The sequence below is a fragment of the Muscardinus avellanarius genome, assembly GCF_963383645.1.
Source record: "Muscardinus avellanarius genome assembly, chromosome: 17".
Lineage (NCBI taxonomy): Eukaryota > Metazoa > Chordata > Mammalia > Rodentia > Gliridae > Muscardinus > Muscardinus avellanarius.
Window position 1 is genome coordinate 44,170,431 of NC_137803.1, and position 21,903 is coordinate 44,192,333.

General features: G+C 40.5%; 1 protein-coding gene across 2 annotated transcripts in view; it reads left to right on the plus strand.

The window, feature by feature from the left end:
- The window catches only part of TRAPPC8 (trafficking protein particle complex subunit 8), a gene marked incomplete at both ends in the record, with an annotated part of 107,634 nt that extends 96,899 nt beyond the window's left edge, over positions 1–10,735 (plus strand). For both annotated transcript variants that reach the window (XM_080714382.1, XM_080714383.1), the window contains 3 exons: positions 373–518; positions 9,017–9,106; positions 10,501–10,735. In XM_080714382.1, the coding sequence (XP_080570508.1) occupies positions 373–518; positions 9,017–9,106; positions 10,501–10,735 (471 nt within the window). The remainder of the gene's footprint in view (positions 1–372; positions 519–9,016; positions 9,107–10,500) is intronic.
- Positions 10,736–21,903: the final 11,168 nt, after the last annotated feature.

Below are 21,903 nucleotides of genomic sequence, written 5' to 3' on the forward strand. Positions count from 1 at the left end.
AAAATTTTCATCAGTTTTAATGGATAAAAATTATACCAGCCTTTTATTAAGAAAAAGAAAATTTTGTTTTTAACCCCATTTTACATATGAGGAAATTGACTTTAATAAGTAACTTACTCAAGATCACAGAAAAAGTTGTAAAGTTGCTATAATTCAAGTTTAGCTCTAGCAATAAATGAATAAATAATTCCAGATTCTGGTGCTTTACCCGAGATTATATAGCAAATATTAGCAACTGTTAGTTTAAATAGCAGCAGGAAAAGTGCTTTACATTCTCTTGTTTTAAGATATTTTGTATGTATATACTACAGTCCGTGTCTTTTTTTAACAAAGCAAAATTTTTATTGTCATAAATCTTTTATTTTTTCTCAGGAGCCACCAGAAATGGAACTGTTAAAAATTTTCAGGACAGAAAACACTACAGTTTCCTCAAGACCATCAGTAGAACAGCTTTCTAATCTCATTAAAACAAGTCTTCACTACCCAGAGTCATTTAATCATCCATTTCATCAAAAAAGGTTTGAGGTTTATTTCTGCATATTTGAGGTTTATTTCCAAATAATGAAGAAATTTAGAATAATACTGAGTCTAGTAATTATGGCCCTTTACTACAATTACTATATACATTGCAATTGTTGTTAAAGATAGACATTGCCCCAACCATCTCTTGAGTTGCCAGCAGCTTCCAGTTCAGAAGCAATAAATCATTAAAAAAAAAAAAAGAAAAACAAAAGCTGAGGAAAGAATATCATTTTGTTTTTGATTTAGACACAGGTTAAGCCTACACGTGACTGTAGTTCATAGTACATGGACTCGTCAAATAGACTGTCATTTTTCTGAAGATTTTTTTAAGTACTAAATTTCATGGAGAATGATGTATTTGGAATTTTGGCAAAGAGTTTTAATGTATAAACTTAAAGTTCTAAAAGTAACAAATTCCAAATCTCATGACACTTCAGAAGGTTACCAGTTTGCAGATATGAGGGTCTCATTGAAACCAGTCTGGCTGGGCATGGTAGAACATGTTTGTAATCTCAGTATTTGGGAGGCTGAGGCAAGAAGATCTCAGATTCTTGGCCAGCCTCAACAGTTTAGTGAGGCCCTCCACAACTTAATGAGACCCTGTTTCAAAATAAAATAGGACTGAGGGTGTAGCTTGGAGATAGAATGCTCTTGGGTTCCATCCCCATAAACACACACACACACACACACACACACACACACACACACACACACACACATCTGTACATGGTAATGCTAATTGAAGGCATGAGTTGGTGAAGTCACTGGATGAGGCTGGAAGGGATGAGATGGGACAAAAAGAGACAGTGAAGAATGGCATCTGAGAGATGAGCTAAGGAAGAAGGAGTCCATGGAGAAGGTGGACTGAAAAGGAGCAACTAAAGAATTAGGAAGAAAAGACCAGCAGAAGGAAGTTGTGTCTGAAGTTGGGCCTGGTGTTACACACTTGAAATCCCAGAACTTGGAGGCTGATAGGAGGGAAGCAGGTTCATGGCCAGCCCCAGCAATTTAGTGAGGACCTCCACAATTTATTGAGATCCTCTTTCAAAATTAAAAAGAAAAGAGGGTTGTGCTCAGAGAAACACCCTGGGTTTCACCCCCAGTACCACACACACAAAAAAAGGAATAAAGAAAATGGCATCTCAGAGGCTGAGTGAGAACAGTCCAAGATGAAGAAATAGCAAACAATTTAAAATGCACTATAAACTGACAATAAGGTGACCATTTATGATTTTTGGAAGAATATCCCTGTATAATGAGGGTAGACGCATGATATAGTTGAGAGAGTGGGTAGTAAAGAATGGGTGCTAAATTTACTAAGGGCTGATCACCCTTTTGAGAAGCTGGGCTGTGAATGTGGTCAGGGAATATCTGCTGTTACCGTGTTCCTGCAGAAAATGATGGGACACAGAGTAGCAGAACCCTTAGTCAGTGGGAAGACATGGACTAAAGAGTGGCAGGTTGGCTTTGGGCTGAAGAAGAGACTTTCACTGCTGGGAGAGGGCAGAGTAGAGCAGAGAGATCTTGTGCTCACCGTTAAGGCACTGTCATCCTAGGGAGTGCTTATTGAGCAAGGCTAAGTACCTGAAATCATCTAGGAGATGAGAGTAAAGCAGAATTCTAGAAAAGTTAAATCTTAGATAACTACTGAGAGAAATGACAAGTTCTGGGCAAAATTAAGACTTTGAAAAGTATTTAAAATAAAAATTATGTAAGAATTAAGGAGATCTAATGACATTTAAACTCTTGTGAACTAAAACAGAGAAAAGGGTCAGAAACCCTGACTGTCTGGCTTCAGTGATTTTTCACAAAGCTAACACTCAAATAATCACCTCTGTTAAACAGGATGTTGCTGACATCTCAGAAGCCCCTGCACTCCCTCCCACCTACTGTCCTGCCATCCTAGATTAGGAATTACATCTTTATTTCTCTTTGTAATTTTTGAAACTATATTTACATTTCTTTCCTCCTCCTCCTCCTCCTCCTCCTCCTCCTCCTCCTCCTCCTCCTCCTCCTCCTCCTCCTCCTCCTCCTCCTCCTCCTCCGTGGTACTGGGGTTCCTGGAAGCCCTTCTATCTCCAGGCTATACTCCCAGACCTATTTTATTTTTGGAAACAGGGTCTCCTAAGCCAGCGTGGCTAGCTTTGAACCTGCGCAATCTTCCTGTCTCCGCCTCCCAAGCGCGGGGAATTACAAGCGTGCGCCACCACGCCCGGCTATTACATTTCTATATTCTGTATTTGTGGGGGGTGTTTTTAACTTGATAATAAAAGTGGAGTTACACAAAGTATAATCTTTTTATGTCCAGCTTCTTTTATTTAATATGTTAGTTAGAGTCAACCACCACATGAAGCTATAAAATTAATGTTTATTGCCATATGAATGTGTTTGATTATGGCAGAATTCATTTATCTGCCTTAATGCTTGTTGATGGATTTTCAGAGTTGAAATTAATGAACCCTTTCTTCCCTCCCTTGTTTCCTCCTCCTCCTCCTTCTTCTTTTTCTTCTTGTGATTCTGGTGATTGAACCTGAGCATTATACTTCTTTGCTAGCCCTTCCCCCCAGACCTTTTGATTTTTTTGTTTGAAAATGGAGTCTCACTGGGTTGTGGAAAGTCTTGCTTTGTTGCTGAGGCTGTCCTTAAACCTGCAGTCCTCCCGTTTCAGCCTCCGACTGAGATTTCAGATGTGCACTTCCATGCTCAGTTAGAGTTGAGATATTTTGAGTCTTACCGCTGTGGATATTCCTGTATGCTTGTCCTGGCTCATGTGTCCTTGCCTTTTTTTCTTTTTCCATAGGAACTTTTCCAAAGCAATTTTACCAGTTTGCCTACCCCACTAGCAAATCTATAGGAACTCCTGCTCCACATCTTTATCAGAACTTTTGTCAAATTATTTTTTAAAAAATTAAGCATTTCAGTTACTCTAGAACTAATTTTGGCTTTAAATCTTGGATGAGGCATAAATGCACAGCACTAATTCTGTGTGCTGTGATACAGATGAACACTGAGATCACTTGAGGGAATTTAATACAGGTGCTTAATGCACAGTTTACCGCTGGGGATTCCAGTCTGATGGGCTTGGTTTGAGGCTGGGCATCTGGAGTTCCTAAAGTGTTCCATGTGATTCTGGCGTATAGCCAAAGCTGGGTGGGGGTGGGGGGTATGCTCGTGTTTTATTCTTAGTGAACCTGTCTTGGCTTCACATAGTTGCATGCAGTTTTGATTCCATGATGTTTCATTTTTACCCTGTTCTGCTTTCTTTGTATTTATCAGCTATGTCTTGCTTCAGGTACTTCCTGAATCCTTGGATTCCATGATGATTTTTTTCAACCTTAGCGGTTAAAACCTTGGTTGTGTATTAGAGGCTAGGATAATTGGGAAATTCAAAACAAAACAAAACAAAAAACAAAAACAAGTTTGGCACAGTGACATGTGCCTGTAACCCGTACCAAGGGGGGCTGAGATAGATAGGTGGATCCCAGGTTCGAGGACTGCCTCAGCAACTTAGTGAGACCCTGTCTCCAGAGGGTGGGAGGGGTGGGGTTCTAGCTAAGCATTATAACAGTTCTGGGTTCATTTTCTCCAGTACCAATAAATAAATAAATAAATAAATAAATAAATAAATCATCATAGGCTCTAGGCACTGTGGGGAGTATGTGGAGCAGGGTAGAATTGATCAAACTCTAAGAATGGATTAAATGAAACACCACAGAAACAAAACCATAGATGGAAGCATGTGAAAACAATACAGGCAGGTATAAGAAGAAAAAGATAAAATATGGCAGTGTTTTCCAGCCATTGCTGCACATGAGAATTACTTCTCAGTGAGACCCTGTTTCAAACATAAACAAGACTAAAAAGTAGAGCTGGGGGTGTAGCTCGGAGGTGGACTGCCCTGGGTTCCATCCCCAATACCGCAAAAAAAAAAAAAAAAAAAAAAAAAAAATACTACTTGAGAATTTTACACACTGTTAGTGCTCAGGATAATCACATAGGAATCTCAAGGAGGAGGACCCAGGACCTGTATTTTCAAAATGTCCTCAGGTAATGCCAGTGTGCCTCTGTATGGTCATAGTTGCCTCAGTAAGACTTCCGAATGAGCCACTGCAGAGTTGAGTAGCTTGCATTGAGGCACTTACTGTTGTGCCCTTGGGTCTGTAAAGTGGCTACAGCTCTGCTTTAGTTCATGGATTGGTTGAGTTTGACATCTGAGGAAGGCTGTCTTTGTGTCTGTGTCAGTCTATTAGGGGCTAAGTTCAGAGAGGCAGTGGCTACCTTATTCTTATTGCATATCTCTGAAATATATAAAAGTGGATCCGATTCCATTTGCACATCGAGGCTTCTGATTGCATTGAAGACATTAAAATCCATAGGCCAAATAGTCTCACCTCCATAGTCATTTCCCATAGGGAAGGTGGAGAGAATAGAAAACTGCTAAGCAACATTCACAGTTACCACAGTAACCAAGACTAAACAACTGAGTACTTGGGAGACAGAGGTGGGAGACTGAGAATTGTTTCAGAGGAAGCTGTGTGACTGAAGAAGGTCATGGTATGGGCATGGAGAGTGGGTGGCTGAGTTGGAATAGTACAGTGATCATAGAGATGGGACAGGAAAGGGCTAGATGAGAAGGTTTTGAATGAGTTATCTACCCAGAAAAAGAAGTTGTCCAAAATGACACTAAGACTTGGGGTTGAAAGGAAGAAGGCAGACATGCTGAATGTTTCTTATTTGTCTTTTGGTGTTGTTGCTTTGTTGTGGTACTGAGGATTGAACACAGGGGCATTCTACCCCAGAGCTACTCTCCAGCCTTTTTATTTTTTGTTTTGAAAGTCTCCGTATGTTGCTGAGAATGTCCTCGAACCTATGATCCTCCTGTCTCAGCTTCCCAAATATGAGGATTGCAGGTGTGTGCCACCATGCCCAGTGTGCTGAAGCTTTTAACTGAAGCCCTAGGTGGCGTGGAGGAGGAGAGCTAGAGCCATGCTTTGCACATAGTTGCTCTGCGTCTGCTTGAAAGAGCAAGTATAGTTTTGTTTTGTTTGTTTTGGTGGTACTGGGGTTCCTGGAAGCCCTTCTACCTCCAGGCTACACTCCCAGACCTATTTTTATATTTTTATTTGGAAACAGGGTCTCTTAAGCCAGAGAGACTGGCTTTGAACCTGGGCGATCCTCCTGTGTCCGCCTCCCAAGCGCGGGGATTACAATCATATATCTCACCTTTCCCTCAGTATTTCATAGTGCCCACTCCTTTCTCTTCTCCCAAAGAATCCCTAGTGTACTGAATTACTATAACTTGTATGAATTTGTTAGGGACAGGACGACGATTTAAAACTCTGGAATAATGTATGACAAAAGAATGAAGGTGTCTTTACAGGACAAGTAGGAGGAAGAAATCATCAAGGAATAGCAACTCTGAGATGTGGAAGATGTCTGGAGGAGAAACAAAACCTCTGGCTGGGCATTGTACATACCGGTAATCCTAGCTACTTGGGAGGTTGAGACAGGAGGATCACAAGTTCAAGGCCAGCCTCAGCAACTTAGTGAGACCCTGCTTCAAAATAAAAACTAAAAAGACCTTGGAATATATAGTTCAGCAATAGAGCATGTCTGTGTTCAATCTCCAGGATGGATGAATGGATGGATGAATGAGAGAAAGAGAAAGAAATAGGGGAAGAAGTCCTTTTTTGCTGTGAGCACTATCCAGGAGAGTGTCTACTTAGTCAAATTTTAGTTAAGGTTGGATGTATCAACATAAAGAGGATGAGGATATAGGAAAGTGTTCTTGATGTGAAGGAGAGTCTAGAAAAGTAGAAATGGGGGTGGGCAGGGCAGTAGCAGTTTGGACATGGTAATGGTAATGGAGCACAGATCAGTAGAGGAACGAGAACATAGGAAAGAATGGGTGACCAGAGATGACAAAGAAATGACCATGCTGGACTAGCTTCCACATGCTTCTTAGAATACTAAGCTATACTGGATGATATTTATGGCACTTTAGAATGTGCTGGTCATTATTCTTATTTTGAAACAGGGTCTCACTGAGTCGCTGAGGCTGTCCGCGAACTGCGATCCTCTTGTCTTGGCTTCCCAAATGCTGGGATTACAAGTATGTGCCACCATTCCCTACTCACCTGGAAACTTAAGCAAATAATTGAATGTACTTTGGGGGATAGTTGTCAGCAATTAGGTTTCTAAGCACTGTTTGTGCCTCCTCAGCTTAGCACCTTAGAAAGTCTGTTGTGAGCCAGGTATGGTGGCACCAGTCTGTGATCCCAATACTTGAGAGGCTGAGACAGAAGGACCTCAGGTTCTGGAGCAGCCTTGGCAACTTAATGATACTCTCAGCAACCTAGAAAGACCCTATTTCAGAACAAAAAATAAAAAGGGTGGGGAATGTACCTTGGAAGGAGAACACCTGTGGGTTCAATCCTCAGTACCAAAAGAAAGAAGAAAAAAAAAAAAAAGACATTCTGTTGTGTAAAACAGCGGTTTTCAAAATGTAATGACAGACTAACAGGAAACCTGTTAGAAGTGCCACTTTTGTGCCTATCTAGACTTGCTGAATGATGAGACTCTGGGCGTGGAACCCAGCAGCCTTTTAAGTCACCCACCAATTAGTTCTGGTGTGTGCTCAAGTGTGAGAAACACTAGTGTAAAGATTGGATTGCATCAGTATGTTATTGCAAGCCAGGCCAGTGGCATGCACCTGTAGCTACTTGGGAGGCTGAGGCAGGAGGATTGCAAGTCTTAAGGCTAGCCTAGGCAACTTAGACCCTGTCTCAAAAGAAAATAAAGGGTAGAGATGTAGCTCATTGAATGAGCACTTATCTACCTACCATGTGCAAGGCCCTGGGTTTAACCTAGTACCACAAAAAGAAAAAAGAGACTGTTGGAGTAAACCAAGACACATGGTGGCTTGAACTCGTAAGAAAAATGAGATGGAATTAATCAGTTTCCAGAGAAGTACAGAGGAATTAACAGGAATTTGTGAAGAAGGCTGTGCGCGGCAGTGGGAGGGTCAGTCTGATGCTCAAGTTCTTTGGAATAGATGAGGATGCTCTTCACGGAACACTAAGTGAAGGAAGGAGGAGGAAGAGACCTGGAAACATCCAGATGTTCACATTTCTTCAAGTAGAATTCAGATAAGGCATAAAGAATTTGACATTTGAGGATCAAATGGAAATAGAATGACATGATATCTGGAATTTTGCTGAGGCCTACAAATTAGGCACTTGGGACTGAACTGAGAGAAAGAGCCATAGATGGGAGACCTCCTTGGCAGTCTGTCACCAGCCTGGCCCCTAAGAACTTTGTGGTTCTAGGTAGGGCATAGCCCCAGCACAACTGAGGGTAGGATTTTGTTGAGGGAATTCTGTGTTACTTTTAGTATTGTTTAGAGTATATATTCTGATATTTAGTGTTCCTTACTTGAAGTTGATTGTTTTTAAGGCAAATACATTCTTTTAGATAGCCCCCTCCTTACACCTCTTCCCCCAACCTGTGTTGGGGATAAGACTCATGACTAGACTAGCACTCTAGTCTGAGCTATATCCTGTCCTGTTAGATAGATATTCTTAGGTGTCCCTCTTCCCCCCACACCTTTTTTTTTTTTTTTTTCTTTTTTTGGTACCAGGAATATTCTACCTCTGAGCTACTACATCCCATCCCGTTTTATTTTTTGTTTTGAAATAGGATCTCTCTGGGTTGCTGAGAGTCTGCTAACTTGCTGAGGCTATTCTTGAACCTATGATCTTCCTGTCTCATCCTCCCACATACTGGGATAACAGGTGTTTGCAGTCATGCCCAGCTAAGTGTTTTTTTTTTTTTTTTTTTTTTTTTAATGTAGTACTGGGGATTGAACCCAGGGAAATTCTACCTCTGTGCTACACCCTCAGCCCTATTTTTTATCATTTATTTTGAAACAGGGTCTCACTAAATTTCAGAGTGTCACTAAGTAGCTGAGGCTGTGATCCTCCTATCTCAGCCTCCCAAGTACTAGAATTACTAGAATTACAGGTGTGCACCACCAGACTTTTTTTTTTTTTTTTTTGAAACAGGGTCTCACTATGCTACAGAGTGCCTTGCTAAAGTGCTGAGGCTACCGTGAACCCATAATCCTCCTGTCTCAGTCTCCAAAGTACTGGGATTACAGGCATGCATGATAGTGCATACCTACCATGAATGTATCCAGCTTAGTGGGGTTTGTGTGTGTGTTTTGCTGAGAATGGAACCCAGGCGCATTTTACCTTCAAGCTATAGCCTGAGCCCAATTTTATTCTTTTATTTTGAAATAAGATATCACTAAGTTGCAGGCAGACTCACTAAATTGCTGAGGCTTGCCATGAACCTGGGATCCCCGTCTCAGGCTCTCAAGTACTGGGATTACAAACTTGCACCACAGCTCCTGACTTAGTGCTACTTTTAAAAAGAAGGTTGTTTTTAAGAAAAAAAATACATCTAACCTTTTTTGTTTATTTTTCTTCTATAGCCTTTGTTTGGTACCAGTCACCCTTTTACTTTCTAATTGTTCTAAGGCTGATGTTGATGTGATAGTTGATCTTCGGCATAAAACAACAAGGTAATGATTCACTTAGTGAAAGGTTATATTGTAGCTTAAGTTTTAATGTGATTTGAGATCAATTTAATGTTAGAAGTTATGCAAATAATTCTAATAATGGATAACCTAATAATGGATAAAGTTACTCAAGTATACCCTGATTTTTTGTGTGTGATGTTACAGAAGATTTATAGATGGATTAAATGTTAAAAGTATGAGCCAGGCGTGGTGGCGCACGCTTGTAATCCCAGCGCTTGGGAGGCTGAGACAAGAGGATCGCACAGGTTCGAAGCCAGCCTCAGCTACTTAGTGAGGTTCTCAGCAACTTAGTGAGACCCTGTTTCCAAATAAAGTATAAAACAGGTCTGGGGGTATAGCCCAGAGGTGGAAAGCCTCTGGGTTCCATCCCTACTGCAAAAAAAAAAAAAAAAGTATTAAATGTTGAAGTATTAAATGTAAAAAGGCAAGGTACATACTACCATATTGATAATCCTAGAGCCAGATGCTGTTTTGAACTCAGAAGTCTTTGGATTCATGGAAAAATCATTTGAAGCACATACTACATAGTATTGTGTAATACCCATATTATTGGTAATCTCTCTGAAATCCAAGCTTATTATATGTGTGATTATGTGTATCTTTAATTAATTAATGCATCATTCTTGGGTACTGAGTTGTTTTTCATTTTTCAATATTAATGAAGTATTTCATATTATCTGTTGTTTATACAAACATTTTATTTATTTGTCTATTTTGTTCTGATGATTGAGCCTGGGAGCATTCTGTTTCTGCCTCCAAGCTATACCCCCAACCCTTTTTATTTTTTTAATTTGAATAAGGGCTTCACTAATTTGCTGAGACCAGCTTCAAACTTGTGATCCTTCTCTTTCATCCTCCCATGTACTGGTATTTTAGGCATGTGTCATCATGCCTGGAAACTTTATTTATTTTTTGGTACTAGGGAGTGAACCCAGGTACATTCCTCTGAGCTACACCCCCTACCCTTTTTATTTTTTATTTTGAAACAGGGTCTCGCTAAGTTGCTGAGTCTCAAACCTGTGTTCCTCCATCTGAACCTCCCAAATACTGGTATTACTGGTGTGCACCACCATGCCTGGCACATTTATTTTTATGTATGGATGGCCAAGAGGTAAAGTGCAAGATGCAAATCAGATTCATCATTTCCTAGTTGCTCTGGTGGGTATTAAAAGAGATAATTTACTCTTAGTATTGTTCTCGAAAGTAGTAACTGTAAATACATTCTATTAGAGTAATACATTATTATTATTATTAATAAAGTTATTGTCATAATTGCCAGAAATAGAAGTATTAGAAATAAATATATAAATGAGAGTTTGGAGGAAAAATATAAAGGGGAAAAAACCTTACAATTATCATTTTTCTTCCTCCTTTAGTCCAGAAGCAATGGAAATCCATGGCTCATTCACCTGGCTTGGGCAGACGCAGTATAAACTTCAACTTAGAAGCCAGGAGATTCACAGTTTGCAGCTGAAAGCATGCTTTGTTCATACAGGTGTTTATAACCTTGGAACTCCTAGGGTATTTGCCAAGTTATCGGACCAAGTTACGGTATTTGAAGCAAGTCAGCAGAACTCCATGCCTGCTCTGATCATCATCAATAATGTGTGACAACTTGCAGATTTATGCTGGAATCCACAGGAAGCGGTTTAACTTGGTTGAATGCCAATGGAGGTTCGAGGCCTGTCCCGGCACAGTACTCTGACTTGTCATTTTATTGATGACACAAGCACGTTGGACTCAGAATACTTAAACTCTCCTTTTTTCTTTAAACCTGGTAATAATTTACATGCTCAAATTACAGAATTTCAACATATCCATGCACCTTATTAAGCCCCGTCCTTAAAAAGACCGTCTAAGTCTGCTGTTACAACTTGTCAGTGATATGAATATTAGGAGATGATTTTGAGGAAGAAAAGGCCTTGTTGGCAATACTCTGTTAAGCCATTAGTCTATAAATTCCAGCTTTACTCTGAAGTTCTATAGAGTGTTAAATATGGTTTTTCCCGTCTTGCTTCACACAATACTCTAAAATCAGTTTTAAATTTTGGTTATAGAGTCTTCATGTTTCAGTATCTGGTGGTCCTATGGCTTATACATATCTTTGTAAAGAGAAAAAAATTTTCTGATGCTTTGAAAATAGTTTTGAAAGGAGTTTAACTTTTTTTCCTCATTCATCTCAGCATAGAGTGCACTATTTCACAATGAGACTTTTGTCATTAAATCATATTGTTTATTATATTACTTTAATAATTGAGTTGATCTGTTTAAAATATAAATCTACTCAAGTTAATTAAAACAAGCTTTTCAAAAATGTATTATATTTATAACAAATTTACTGTAAATAGAATAAAGACATGCTATTCACTGTATAGATTTATTAGATGCTTTTTTTAAAACCTGGTTTTCTGAGGACCTAATATATTCTTTATTTAAAATAAATGGCAACCATATATAGCAGGTATAGCCCAATTTCTTGTGAAAGCTTTGTCGTCATTGTTTCTAAATATGAAGTACAGTCTATTCTTAAAGTCCTTGATGGCCTTTTTATTTGTGAAAACATGAATTTTGTCTTTAAATGTGTCGTGTCTGATGTCCAGTTATAGGGTTGGGGCATCTATTTTTACCCCAGTGGAGAGGAAGAGCAGAACTTTTTGAACCTGTGTAAGGTTCCACTGCAGACTCCAATGCTGGCTGCAGCAGGCTGAGTAATTTAGCCTTCCTGCTGAAGAGAGGTGAAAAGTTGAACAAAATAAAAGAAATCCACATATCCCAGAAGCAAGTGTTACAGCATAGTCAGTCATTAGTGAACCTAAACCCAAGAGGGCAAGTCCAGCGTTCTTGACACCAGCACAAATGCATTTAAAAAAACGAAACCCTACATCCAAGCCTAGCGTGGTGGCACAAGCTTGTAATCCTAGCATTTGGGAGGCTGAGATAGGAGGTTTGCAGTTCAAGGACAGCCTCAGCTACTTAGGCCCTTGGCAACTCAGTGAGACCCTGTTTCAAAATAAAGAATAAAAACAAAAATATAGGGCTGGTAATGTAGTTCAGAGATAGAATGTCCCTGGATTTCATCCCCAGGACCACCAAAACAAAAAACAAAAAACAAACCTTTGAATCCAGAAAACAAAACCTACTTTTTTTCTTCTTTTTCCTATCCTACTTGACCCAGAGCTTTGCAAATGCTAGGCAAGTGATCTATATTCCTTACACTTTTTAAATTTTATTTTGAGACAGAGTCACAGTAAATTTTTTATGCTAGCTTTGAACTTGGGATCCTTCTGCCTCAGGACTCTCCAACCCCAGGGGTTACAGGCATGTGCCACTGTGTCCAACTCTGTTTTTTCTTTTTCTATTTATTTTTACTTTTCAATGATGGAGATCAAACTCAGGACTTGAAAATGCTAGGCAAGCATTGTACCATTGAGTCTTATTCCCAACCCCAAAACTTAAACTTTAGCTGTAACAATAATTAAACTGGCAGGTGACTTAACGAAAATTATAAGGCAGAAGACAGTGGGGTATTGTTAAAGGAAATAACTACTAAGCCACAGTTCTACACAGCGAGAATACCCCTTGAGAATGGTAGTGAGACGTATTCTCAGATAAGAATAGCCACAGCATTCACTTGCAGGTCGCCCTAGGAGAGTCGCAGCTGTCTAAATCTCAGTCTTGCCGGGCGTGGTGGCGCACGCTTGTAATCCCCGCGCTTGGGAAGCTGAGACAAGAGGATTGCACAGGTTCGAAGCCAGCCTCAGCTACTTAGTGAGACTCTCAGCAACTTAGTGAGACTGTTTCCAAATAAAATATAAAATAGGGCTGGAAGTGTAGCCCAGAGGTAGAAGGCCCCTGGGTTTTACACCCAGTACCACCACCAAAAAAAAAAAAAAATCTAAATCTCAGTCTTTTCTTTTCTTTTTATTTTTTATTTTTTATTTTTTGCAGTACTAGGAATTGAACCCAGGGGCATTCTACCTCTGAGCTACACCCGTAGCCCTATTTTTTATTCTTTAATTTGAAACAGAATCTCACTAAGCCACTGAGGTTGGCCACAAACTTGTGATCCTCCTGTCTCAGCCTCCCAAGTATTGGAATTACAAGTGTGCCCCACCATTCTTAGCTTCAAATATCTTTCTGTTCTATCTTCAAATCTTTTTATTCTGTCTCCAAATGATTATATAAGACAGTGAAAGGTGCAGATGAAACCAGACAAACTTCATGTTTCTAGCATCAGTAGAAAGAGAATGCTACTTATTTCAAATTTTCTGTAGATGAAATTTTAGTGCTAAATTGATCTCAAACTTCCACTGCATCTATTTGTTAGAAAATGGAGGAGGACTGCAGGAATCCAAAAAGGCTACACAGAAAAGAGAAGCAAGTAGAGGCCTACGCTGAGATCACGCTGGGGAAAGGTCCCTCATGTGGTTGAAGTACTTGGGCAGATGAAAATAAAGGAGGAGATAGAAGACTGGACAGTAATAGCTTTGCTTTTTTTTTTTTTTTTTTTTTTTGGTGTTACTACTTTGCTTTTTATGGAAGGTTTCACTGAGTCATAGTTAAGAGATTCCTGAAACCAACTATATACACTAGAGGGCACTATGAGTACAATTTTGCATCAATACTATCATTACTATTTGCCTTAAAACATTGAAACTGGCATTATACTTGGTAGCACTTAATGGAGTTGGAAATTTACAAAGAAGAATATGGCTAATTTTTGCCTTGAAATGTTATTTGGGTTCAATTCCCCCTAATATTGATCTGGAATTTCCTCCATCACTTCATATCACTTACAAAGCTCATGGACTAAGGACTTTTCATCCAAAGGCCAACCATTCTACTCTATAAAGTACCAATGACCCAAACTCCGTGTGTGGCAAAAGCATAAAGCTTTGTGGCAGTGAAATTTGCTCATGAATGTTCAGCACAACATCCTCTGCAAGTTGAAGACCAGACATTCAGGTTTCTGAAAGGCCTCGGGTGACCTGTCACTACACTGGGCATTGCTGCCCACTAGATGAATCCTCACAGACTGCTTTTCATCTGACTATCTCCTGAAATGCAAAATTCTCATCTCAATGTAAAATAATTCAGAACTCTACAGGATACGGCAGGAAAAAATGCTATTATTTTGCCCTTCTTTCCCCAATATACTTTACACCCAGATTCACCAGGCCCATTCATGAAATACTGAGCACCATAATGCTTTTGGTCAATGACTTCCAGTCAATTTAAACTTGAAGAATGGCCTCTATTTTAATAACTAAACTTTTTATGCAGTTTAATAACCAACATTTTGAACTTCTTAAAGTTTCTGCAACTGAGGCGGGCGTGGTGGCGCACGCTTGTAATCCCCGCGCTTGGGAGGCTGAGACAGGAGGATCGCACAGCTTCGAAGCCAGCCTCAGCAACTTAGTGAGGCTTCCAGCAACTTAGTGAGACCCTGTTTCCGAATAAAATATTTTTTTTCAAATGTAAATTCTTTTTTAAATTTATTTATTTATTTTTTTATTGGTGCACTGTATTAATACATCATAGTGGGATACAAACTTTTGTAGACATACATGCACACATCGCCCAGTCAGCCCCCACCCGATCCCCACCCTATTCTCTCCCCATCCCTCCTTCCCATGCTTGGCTTAGTGGTTGACATCTAGTATTATAGCAATTTATCCAAAATTAAAAATGATAATCTCACATAACAGTTTCATTTGTCTGATACCAAGCTTTTGATGATTTAAAGATAACATTTCAATATTTCTTTTTGCTTTCTTTCTTACCAGAGAATTTTTTTTTCTGTTTTTTTTAGGTGAAACTATCATATATTCATATATTTATTTTTCAGAAAAAAATCTATCCTAATATGGAATATGAATTCTAGATACCCAAAACGATCTTGAAAAAGAACAAAGCTAGCAGATATATATTTTCTGATTTCAAACCATATAAAGCTACAATAATTGAAACAGTGTAGTACTGTTCTAAAGGCAGATATATAAACCATTGGAGTTAAGTACAAGCCTAGAGCTAAATTCTTCCCTATATTGTCAAGTTATTTTTGACAAGGTTTCCACGAACATTCGGTGGGGGAAATAATAATCTTTTAACTAAATATTGTTGAAAAATAATAATTACATGGAAAAGAATAAAATTGGCCCCTTACCTAATCCCACATACAAGTATTAACTCAAAATAGATAAAAGACCTAAATATAAATCTTAAGACTATAAACTTTTAGAAGAAAATCTGGGTCATAAAACCTCACAACACTGAAATTGGCAGTAATTTCTTGGATATGATTTCAATGGCACAGGCAACAGAAGGGTAAACAAACTCCCTAAAAAAAATAGTATATCCAAAGACAATGTAAACAGAGTTAAAAGTTACTGATAGAGTGGGATAAAATATTTCCAAATGCTATATCTGAAGATATATTAATATTCCAAATAGAAATCCTAAAACTTAGCAACAATAAAAGCAAACAATACAATTTAGAGATAGGTAAAAGACTAAAATAAATAATGAATCTCCACAGATAACAAATCTTAATTGTCTGTTGGATGGAAACTCTTGTTTCTCTGGTTCTGGTGTGTGTTACCTATATCTTCTTTGTAGTTAATCTCTTTGAGTATTTTCTCTAGCGCTGGTTTTGAAGACATAAATTCCTTCAGTTTCTGTTTGTCATGGAAGCTTCTTATTTCTCCATCTAATTTGATAGAAAGTTTTGCTGGATAGGAAATTTTTGGCTGGAAGTTGTTTTCTTTCAGAGTTTGGAATATGTTACTCCAAGCCCTTCTGGCTCTCATGACTTGGTTTGGGAAGTTTGGAGTGATTCTAATTGGTTTGCCTCTGAATGTCACTTGGCCCTTTGTTTTTGTTGCCTTTAAGATTCTCTGCTTGGCTTCCACATTGGTCATTTTGACAATTATGTGGCGTGGGGATCCTCTTCTCCGATCCTGTCTAAAGGGAGTTCTATAAGTTTCCTGGATCTGTGTATCAACCTCTTGCTCTATATTTGGAAAATTTTCTGCTATTACTTCCTTGAAGAGATTGTTGATCCCTTTGGTTTCACTTTCTTTTCCCTCCTCTATTCCAATTATTCTTAGGTTAGCTCTCTTAAGATGGGCCCATATTTCTTCAATGTCAGATTCCTGCTGTTGGATATTTTTTTCTAGATTAGAAACTATGCGTTCATTTTTGGATTGCTCATCTTCTAAGAGCGAGATTCTGTTCTCCATGTGGTCTAATCGGTTGTTTGTGCTTTGAATTGAGGCCTTTACTTCATTAATTGCATCCTTTATCTCTTTTTGGCTCTCTCTGAGTTCTTTTCGAAGCACCTCTATTATTTCTACAGTTATTTTCCTGATTTGATCTTCTAGAAATCTCTGATTTTCTGTTTTATCGGGTTCTGATGTTGTGGGGTTGTGCACATTCATTACTCCAGTGTTATTCCTCTTTCCCATGATTTCGGATGTTTGTGCCTTCTCTGGGTTCTTCCCTTGGGTCACTATGGCTTCACTTAAGGTGCTCTGGATCTCGAGTCTGTATTATCTCAGACCCCACTACTCCTTTACTGGGTTGTATCACAGAGTCTCCGACCCAGGGAGTCGATAGAGGCTGCTTTAAACTATGGGGGGTGCCAGGTTGCACGTTCTCCTATGGTGTGATATCTCTGCCACTGCCACTCCCCCACTGGGTCAAGTTCCAGGGGTACAGTACTGCGATTTTTCCTCTGGGTCCCGCAATTTGACTCACTGTTCTTGAGTACGCAGATGTAGCTGTACTGGACTCGGTGAATTCACTGCTGCTGCTGCTGCTGCCGCTGGTGGCAATATGGCGCCTCTGCCACACCCTCGGCCGTGAGGCTGGCGTATTTTTTCTTCTCTGGTTTTGATTTTCACTCTGAATCCCTGCAGCGTGTGCTGAGCTCGGCCACTGGGAGCTTTAAATGCTTTCTGCGCCGAAAGATCCCGCCTGGCTGTTCCACAGCGGCTCACCTCGGCTTGCTGTAGCCGTCCGTTGAGTTCGCCGCTGCCGCCGGCAGTATGGCGCTGCTGCCACGTCCTCGGGCATGTGTGTCTCCTCTGTGGCCCTGAGCTCTGTTCTCAGTCCGCTTTCTCTCTGGAGCCTGGTGGTTTTTTTGTTTTTCTGGTGATGGTGTTTTCTGGCTATGAAAGGCGCTGGTTTTGTGGTAATGGAGATTGGTTGTTAGCGGGGCTCTTAAGCCCCGCTTTTCTCGGTCGCCATCTTCCCGGAAGTCCCCCGAATAAAATATTTTTAAAAAGGGCTGGGAGTATAGCCCGAAGGTAGAAAGCTTTTGGGTTCCACCCCCAGTACCACCAAAAAACAAAACAACAACAACAAAAAAAGTTTCTGCAACTGGGAAGAAGGTGGCCAACTCCTCTGGGTGGTTCTTCTTTCTTGATGTGCCTGGCTGCTTCTGAATCTCAGAGGCTTCAGCAGGGACAACATAGGAGAAGCCAGGGTGGAGGAGGACCTCAGCTCTGCTTCCATGATGACCTGGCTTCCTTGACCTGGCCCTCATCTTGATAATTGTTAGACACTGAGTTTGCTTTTTTGACTGGTATTGAACCCAGGGGCATTCTACCTAGGAGCTACACTCCCAGTCCTTTTTCTTATTTTGAAAAAGGGTCTCACTAACTTATAGAGAGCTTCACTAAGTTACTAAGGCTGGCTTTGAACCTGTCATGCTCCTGTCTCAGCTTCCCAAGTACTGGGAATACAAGTGTGCACCACTATGCCTAGCTGAAGCTTTTACCAGGAAAAGTTCTTGAGAGCCCTCCTGTCACTGGAGATCATTCACCTGTAGTTTCCCAAGAATGGGCCAGTGCCTCCTGGCATGGCTGCTCTCTCCCTCTCCCTCCATTCCTATCTCTCTCTCCTCTCTCTCTCTCTCTCTCTCTCTCTCTCTCTCTCTCTCTCTCTCTCTCTCTCTCTCTCTCTCTCTCTCTCTTTCTCTCTTTCTCTCTCTCCCCTATCTCATCTCTCTCTCTCTCTCTCTGACTTCCAGGTTCCTTTTAAACCTAGCTGAAGCTGGGAGTGGTAGTGCCTGTAATCCCAATACTTGATTGAGTATTCAGCTGAGACAGAAGGATTGCAGGTTCAAGGACAGCCTCAGCAAAGTAGTGAGACTCGTCAATCTAGTGAGACCCTGTTTCAAAATGAAAAAAATAATTAAAAAATAGGACTCGGTGTGTGTGTGGGTTGGAGGTAGAGTGCCCCCAGTTCAATCCTGAGTACCAAAAAAATAAACCCAGCTGCAGGCTGGCTTTCTCTTATGTCCCATATTGCTATTAATACAGATTATTCCTAATGCACCACTTTTATTCAGAGCAACTAACCAGTTTCTTGAGGCTTTTCCAGTTATGTGCCCGGCACTTATACTTGTTTCCTACAATTTATGTGGGACCGAAGTCAAACTCTGTGAAGTTCTTCTGAAATTTTCTCTAGGCCTCTGCACTTCATCTTTTTCAAATCCAGTAGCATGGATGTGAAATCAACTGAGTTGACTCTTCGCAAATCCTTCATAAGCCTCCCAGTATGTCACTTTGGAATGTGGGAGTACTTTATGCCTTTTGTCTATTCTTTGGGACATCAGTGAAAATGCATGGGGTGGGCACTAGGGATTGACGCCAGGGGCATTCTACCTCTAAGTTACACTCCCAAGTCTTATATTTTCAAGGAAGGTTTCACTAAGTAGCTGAGGGGCTTGCTAAGTTGCTGAAGCTGGCCATGCACTTGGAATCCCCCTGTCTCAGCCTTCCAATACTGAGGTTACAGGTAAACCATGCCTACCAAAATTCTCATTTTTTTTTTCTTTTGAAGTGCTGGGAATTGAAAACTCAGGGCCTCCTGCATGGTAGACAAGTGCTGTGCCATGGAGCATCATCCTCAGCCCCAAGTTTTCAAATTTAAACAAGTTTAAAGTCCGGTTTTCATTGATCCATTTATCTCAATAGCTTTTTACTGGTTGATTGTTGGGGAACATAGATTCAAACTGCAGTTCACACAGTTTTTATAAGATACCTTTATAATGAGCTTCTAGAAGGTCTGCCTGACCTTCACTGCAGAGGGAGACTCAAGCTTTTTTATACTGGCCAGGAAGCAGCCAGCTTTCCATTTCAGAAGGAGACAGAGCTCTATTATCCAAGGCTGTTCAGTATGAAAAAAAAAAAATAGAGAAAAAAATAATGCTTTCAGCTCTTGTAGACTGCTGCAGGAAGAGCTGCCTACCACCAGAATGCAGCCATTGCATCCTCCCCCCCCCCCTTTTCTTTTTTTAAAATTTCTTTGTAGTGCTAGAGATTGAAACCAGGGACACTGCATTTCCAAGCTACGCCTTCAGCTCTTTTTTATATTCTGTTTTGAAACAGGGTCTTACCAGGTTGCTGAGAGTCTTACTATGTTGCTAACGCTGTCTTCAACTGCAATTCTCCTTTCTCAGCCTCCCTAGTGTCAGGATTACAGGAGCACACCACCATGCTCAGTTAAATTGTTTTTGTTGTTTTGTGGTACTGGAGCTTGAACCCAGGAACATTCTACCTCTGAGCTATACTCTTAGCCCTATTTTATTCTCTTTTTATAAAAAAGGGTTTCACTAAATTGCTAAAGGTCTGGAACCTGCCATCCTCCTACCTCAGCCTCCCAAGTACTGGGATTACAGGTGTGCGCTACCATACCTGACTCCACCGTGTCCCTTAAGGGCACCATTGAACATTTAAGAGGTTGCCTTGAGCCAGGCAAGGTGGCACATGCTAGCTACTTGGGAGGCTAAGGTAGAAAGGATCACAAGTTCAAGGCCAATCTGGACAATGTAGTGAGATCCTTGTCTCAGAGTAAAATAAAAAAAGGCCCAGAAAGCCAGGTGTGGTGGTGCATGCCTGTAATCCCTGTGCTTGGAGGCTGAGACAGGAGGATCACACAGGTTCAAAGCCAGCCTCAGCTACTTAGTGAGGCTCTCAGCAACTTAGTGAGACCCTGTTTCCAAATAAAATAGAAAATAGGTCAGGGAGTATAGCCCGGAGGTAGAAAGCCTCTGGGTTCCACTCCCAGTACCACACACACACAAAAAAGGGCCTGGAAATAGGTGTGATGACACATGCTTATAATACCAGTACTTGGGAGGCTGGAGCAGGAGGATCAAAGGTTTGAGGACAGCCTCTGCAATGTAGTGAGACTTGGCAACCTAGTGAAACCCTGCTTCAAAACAAAAAAAAATTAAAAGGGCTAGGCATGTATCTTGGAGGTAGAATGCTTCTGGGTTCAATCCTCAGTACCACAAAAAAATTTTTTTAAAAGAAGACTGGAGATGTAGCTCAGAGGTAGAGTGCCCCACGAACGCAGTCTTGAGTAATGTAAGGAGTAGCAAGAAGTAGGTGTGGTCCCAGCAGCGGAAGTCTGTGGTGATAAGATCCCTGAGTCCAGAAGTGTGAAACAAGCCTGGGCAACACAGTGAAACTCTCCAAAATAATAACTAGCCGGGCATGGTGGCACACGCTTGTAATCCCAGCATTCAGGAGGCTGAGACTGGAGGATCACGGTTCATGGACAGCCTTAGTCACTTAGGCCCTCCCCAACTTAGTGAGACCCTGTTTCAAATAAAGAATAAGAAATAGGGCAGGGGGTGTAGCTCAGAGGTCGAATGCCCCTGGGTTCCATCCCCAGTACCGCACACACACACACAAATAATAATAACAAAAAGCACCTGACTACTGGTGCACTTCTGTAATCCCAGTATTTGGGAGGCTGAGACAGAGGATGGCAGGTTTGAGGCCAGTCTCAGCAATTTAACAAGATCATGTTTCAAAATAAGAAATTAAAAAGGGCTGGAGGCTTAGGGGTGTAGTACAGAAGGGGAACGCCCCTGGGCTCAATCCTCAGTACCAACAAACAAGAGTAGCAAAAACCCTTAAAGAATATACTCCTGGGGAGTTACCCTCAGAATATAAAGGAAAAAGTAAAGGTTCTGTTGAAAAATTGTTAGGATTGCTAGATAAGAACCAAGGAGTCTGAATAGCCTTGGATGCCATATTTTTGTCCTGTCATGTAAACATCATAAACAGAAAATCTGCTTAGTCATTTGTTTGTTATTATTACACCACAGTTGACAATAGTCAGTTCTTTGAAGATAAGGAAAATTGTCCTGTGATCTGTGTCCTCAAGTGACATATAAAGCAATTCCAGGGTTGCAAGTATTTCCAGAAGCGTTGCTGTGTGGAGAGGCAACGCCTGCTCTCCAGCGTGCTATTTCCCTTCCCTTACCATTTTAGCTTCACGTGAATTCTAAATGTTCTATATTTAGTGGAAACCTTTTCTCTATGAGACTCAGTAATTAAATTGGGGATGTTTAACTCTTGCCAAGTAAAGTAGCATTACTACCTTAGTCCCTTATTTGTTTCAGGAATATTGCCACCTTCATATTTGCACCTTTCTGGGTTTTGGTGCTGGAGATTGAGCCAGGGCTCCCACATGTCAGGCACATGCTCTACCATAGAGCCACCCCCTCAGCCCACTTTGTGGTTTTTTTTTTATTCTTTAATTTTTTTTTCCTAGGATGAAATGATACAACATGGAAAGGATAAAATAATTATTAAAAAAAAATTTTGTGTGTGGTACTAGGGATTGAAACCCAGGGGCATTCTACCTCTGAGCCACAGTCCCAGGCCTAGTTTTTATTCTTTATTTTTGAAAGGGCCTTAATTGAAGAAACTAAACTCTGAATTTTGTGTCAATTTTTTATGTGATAGTAACATTGG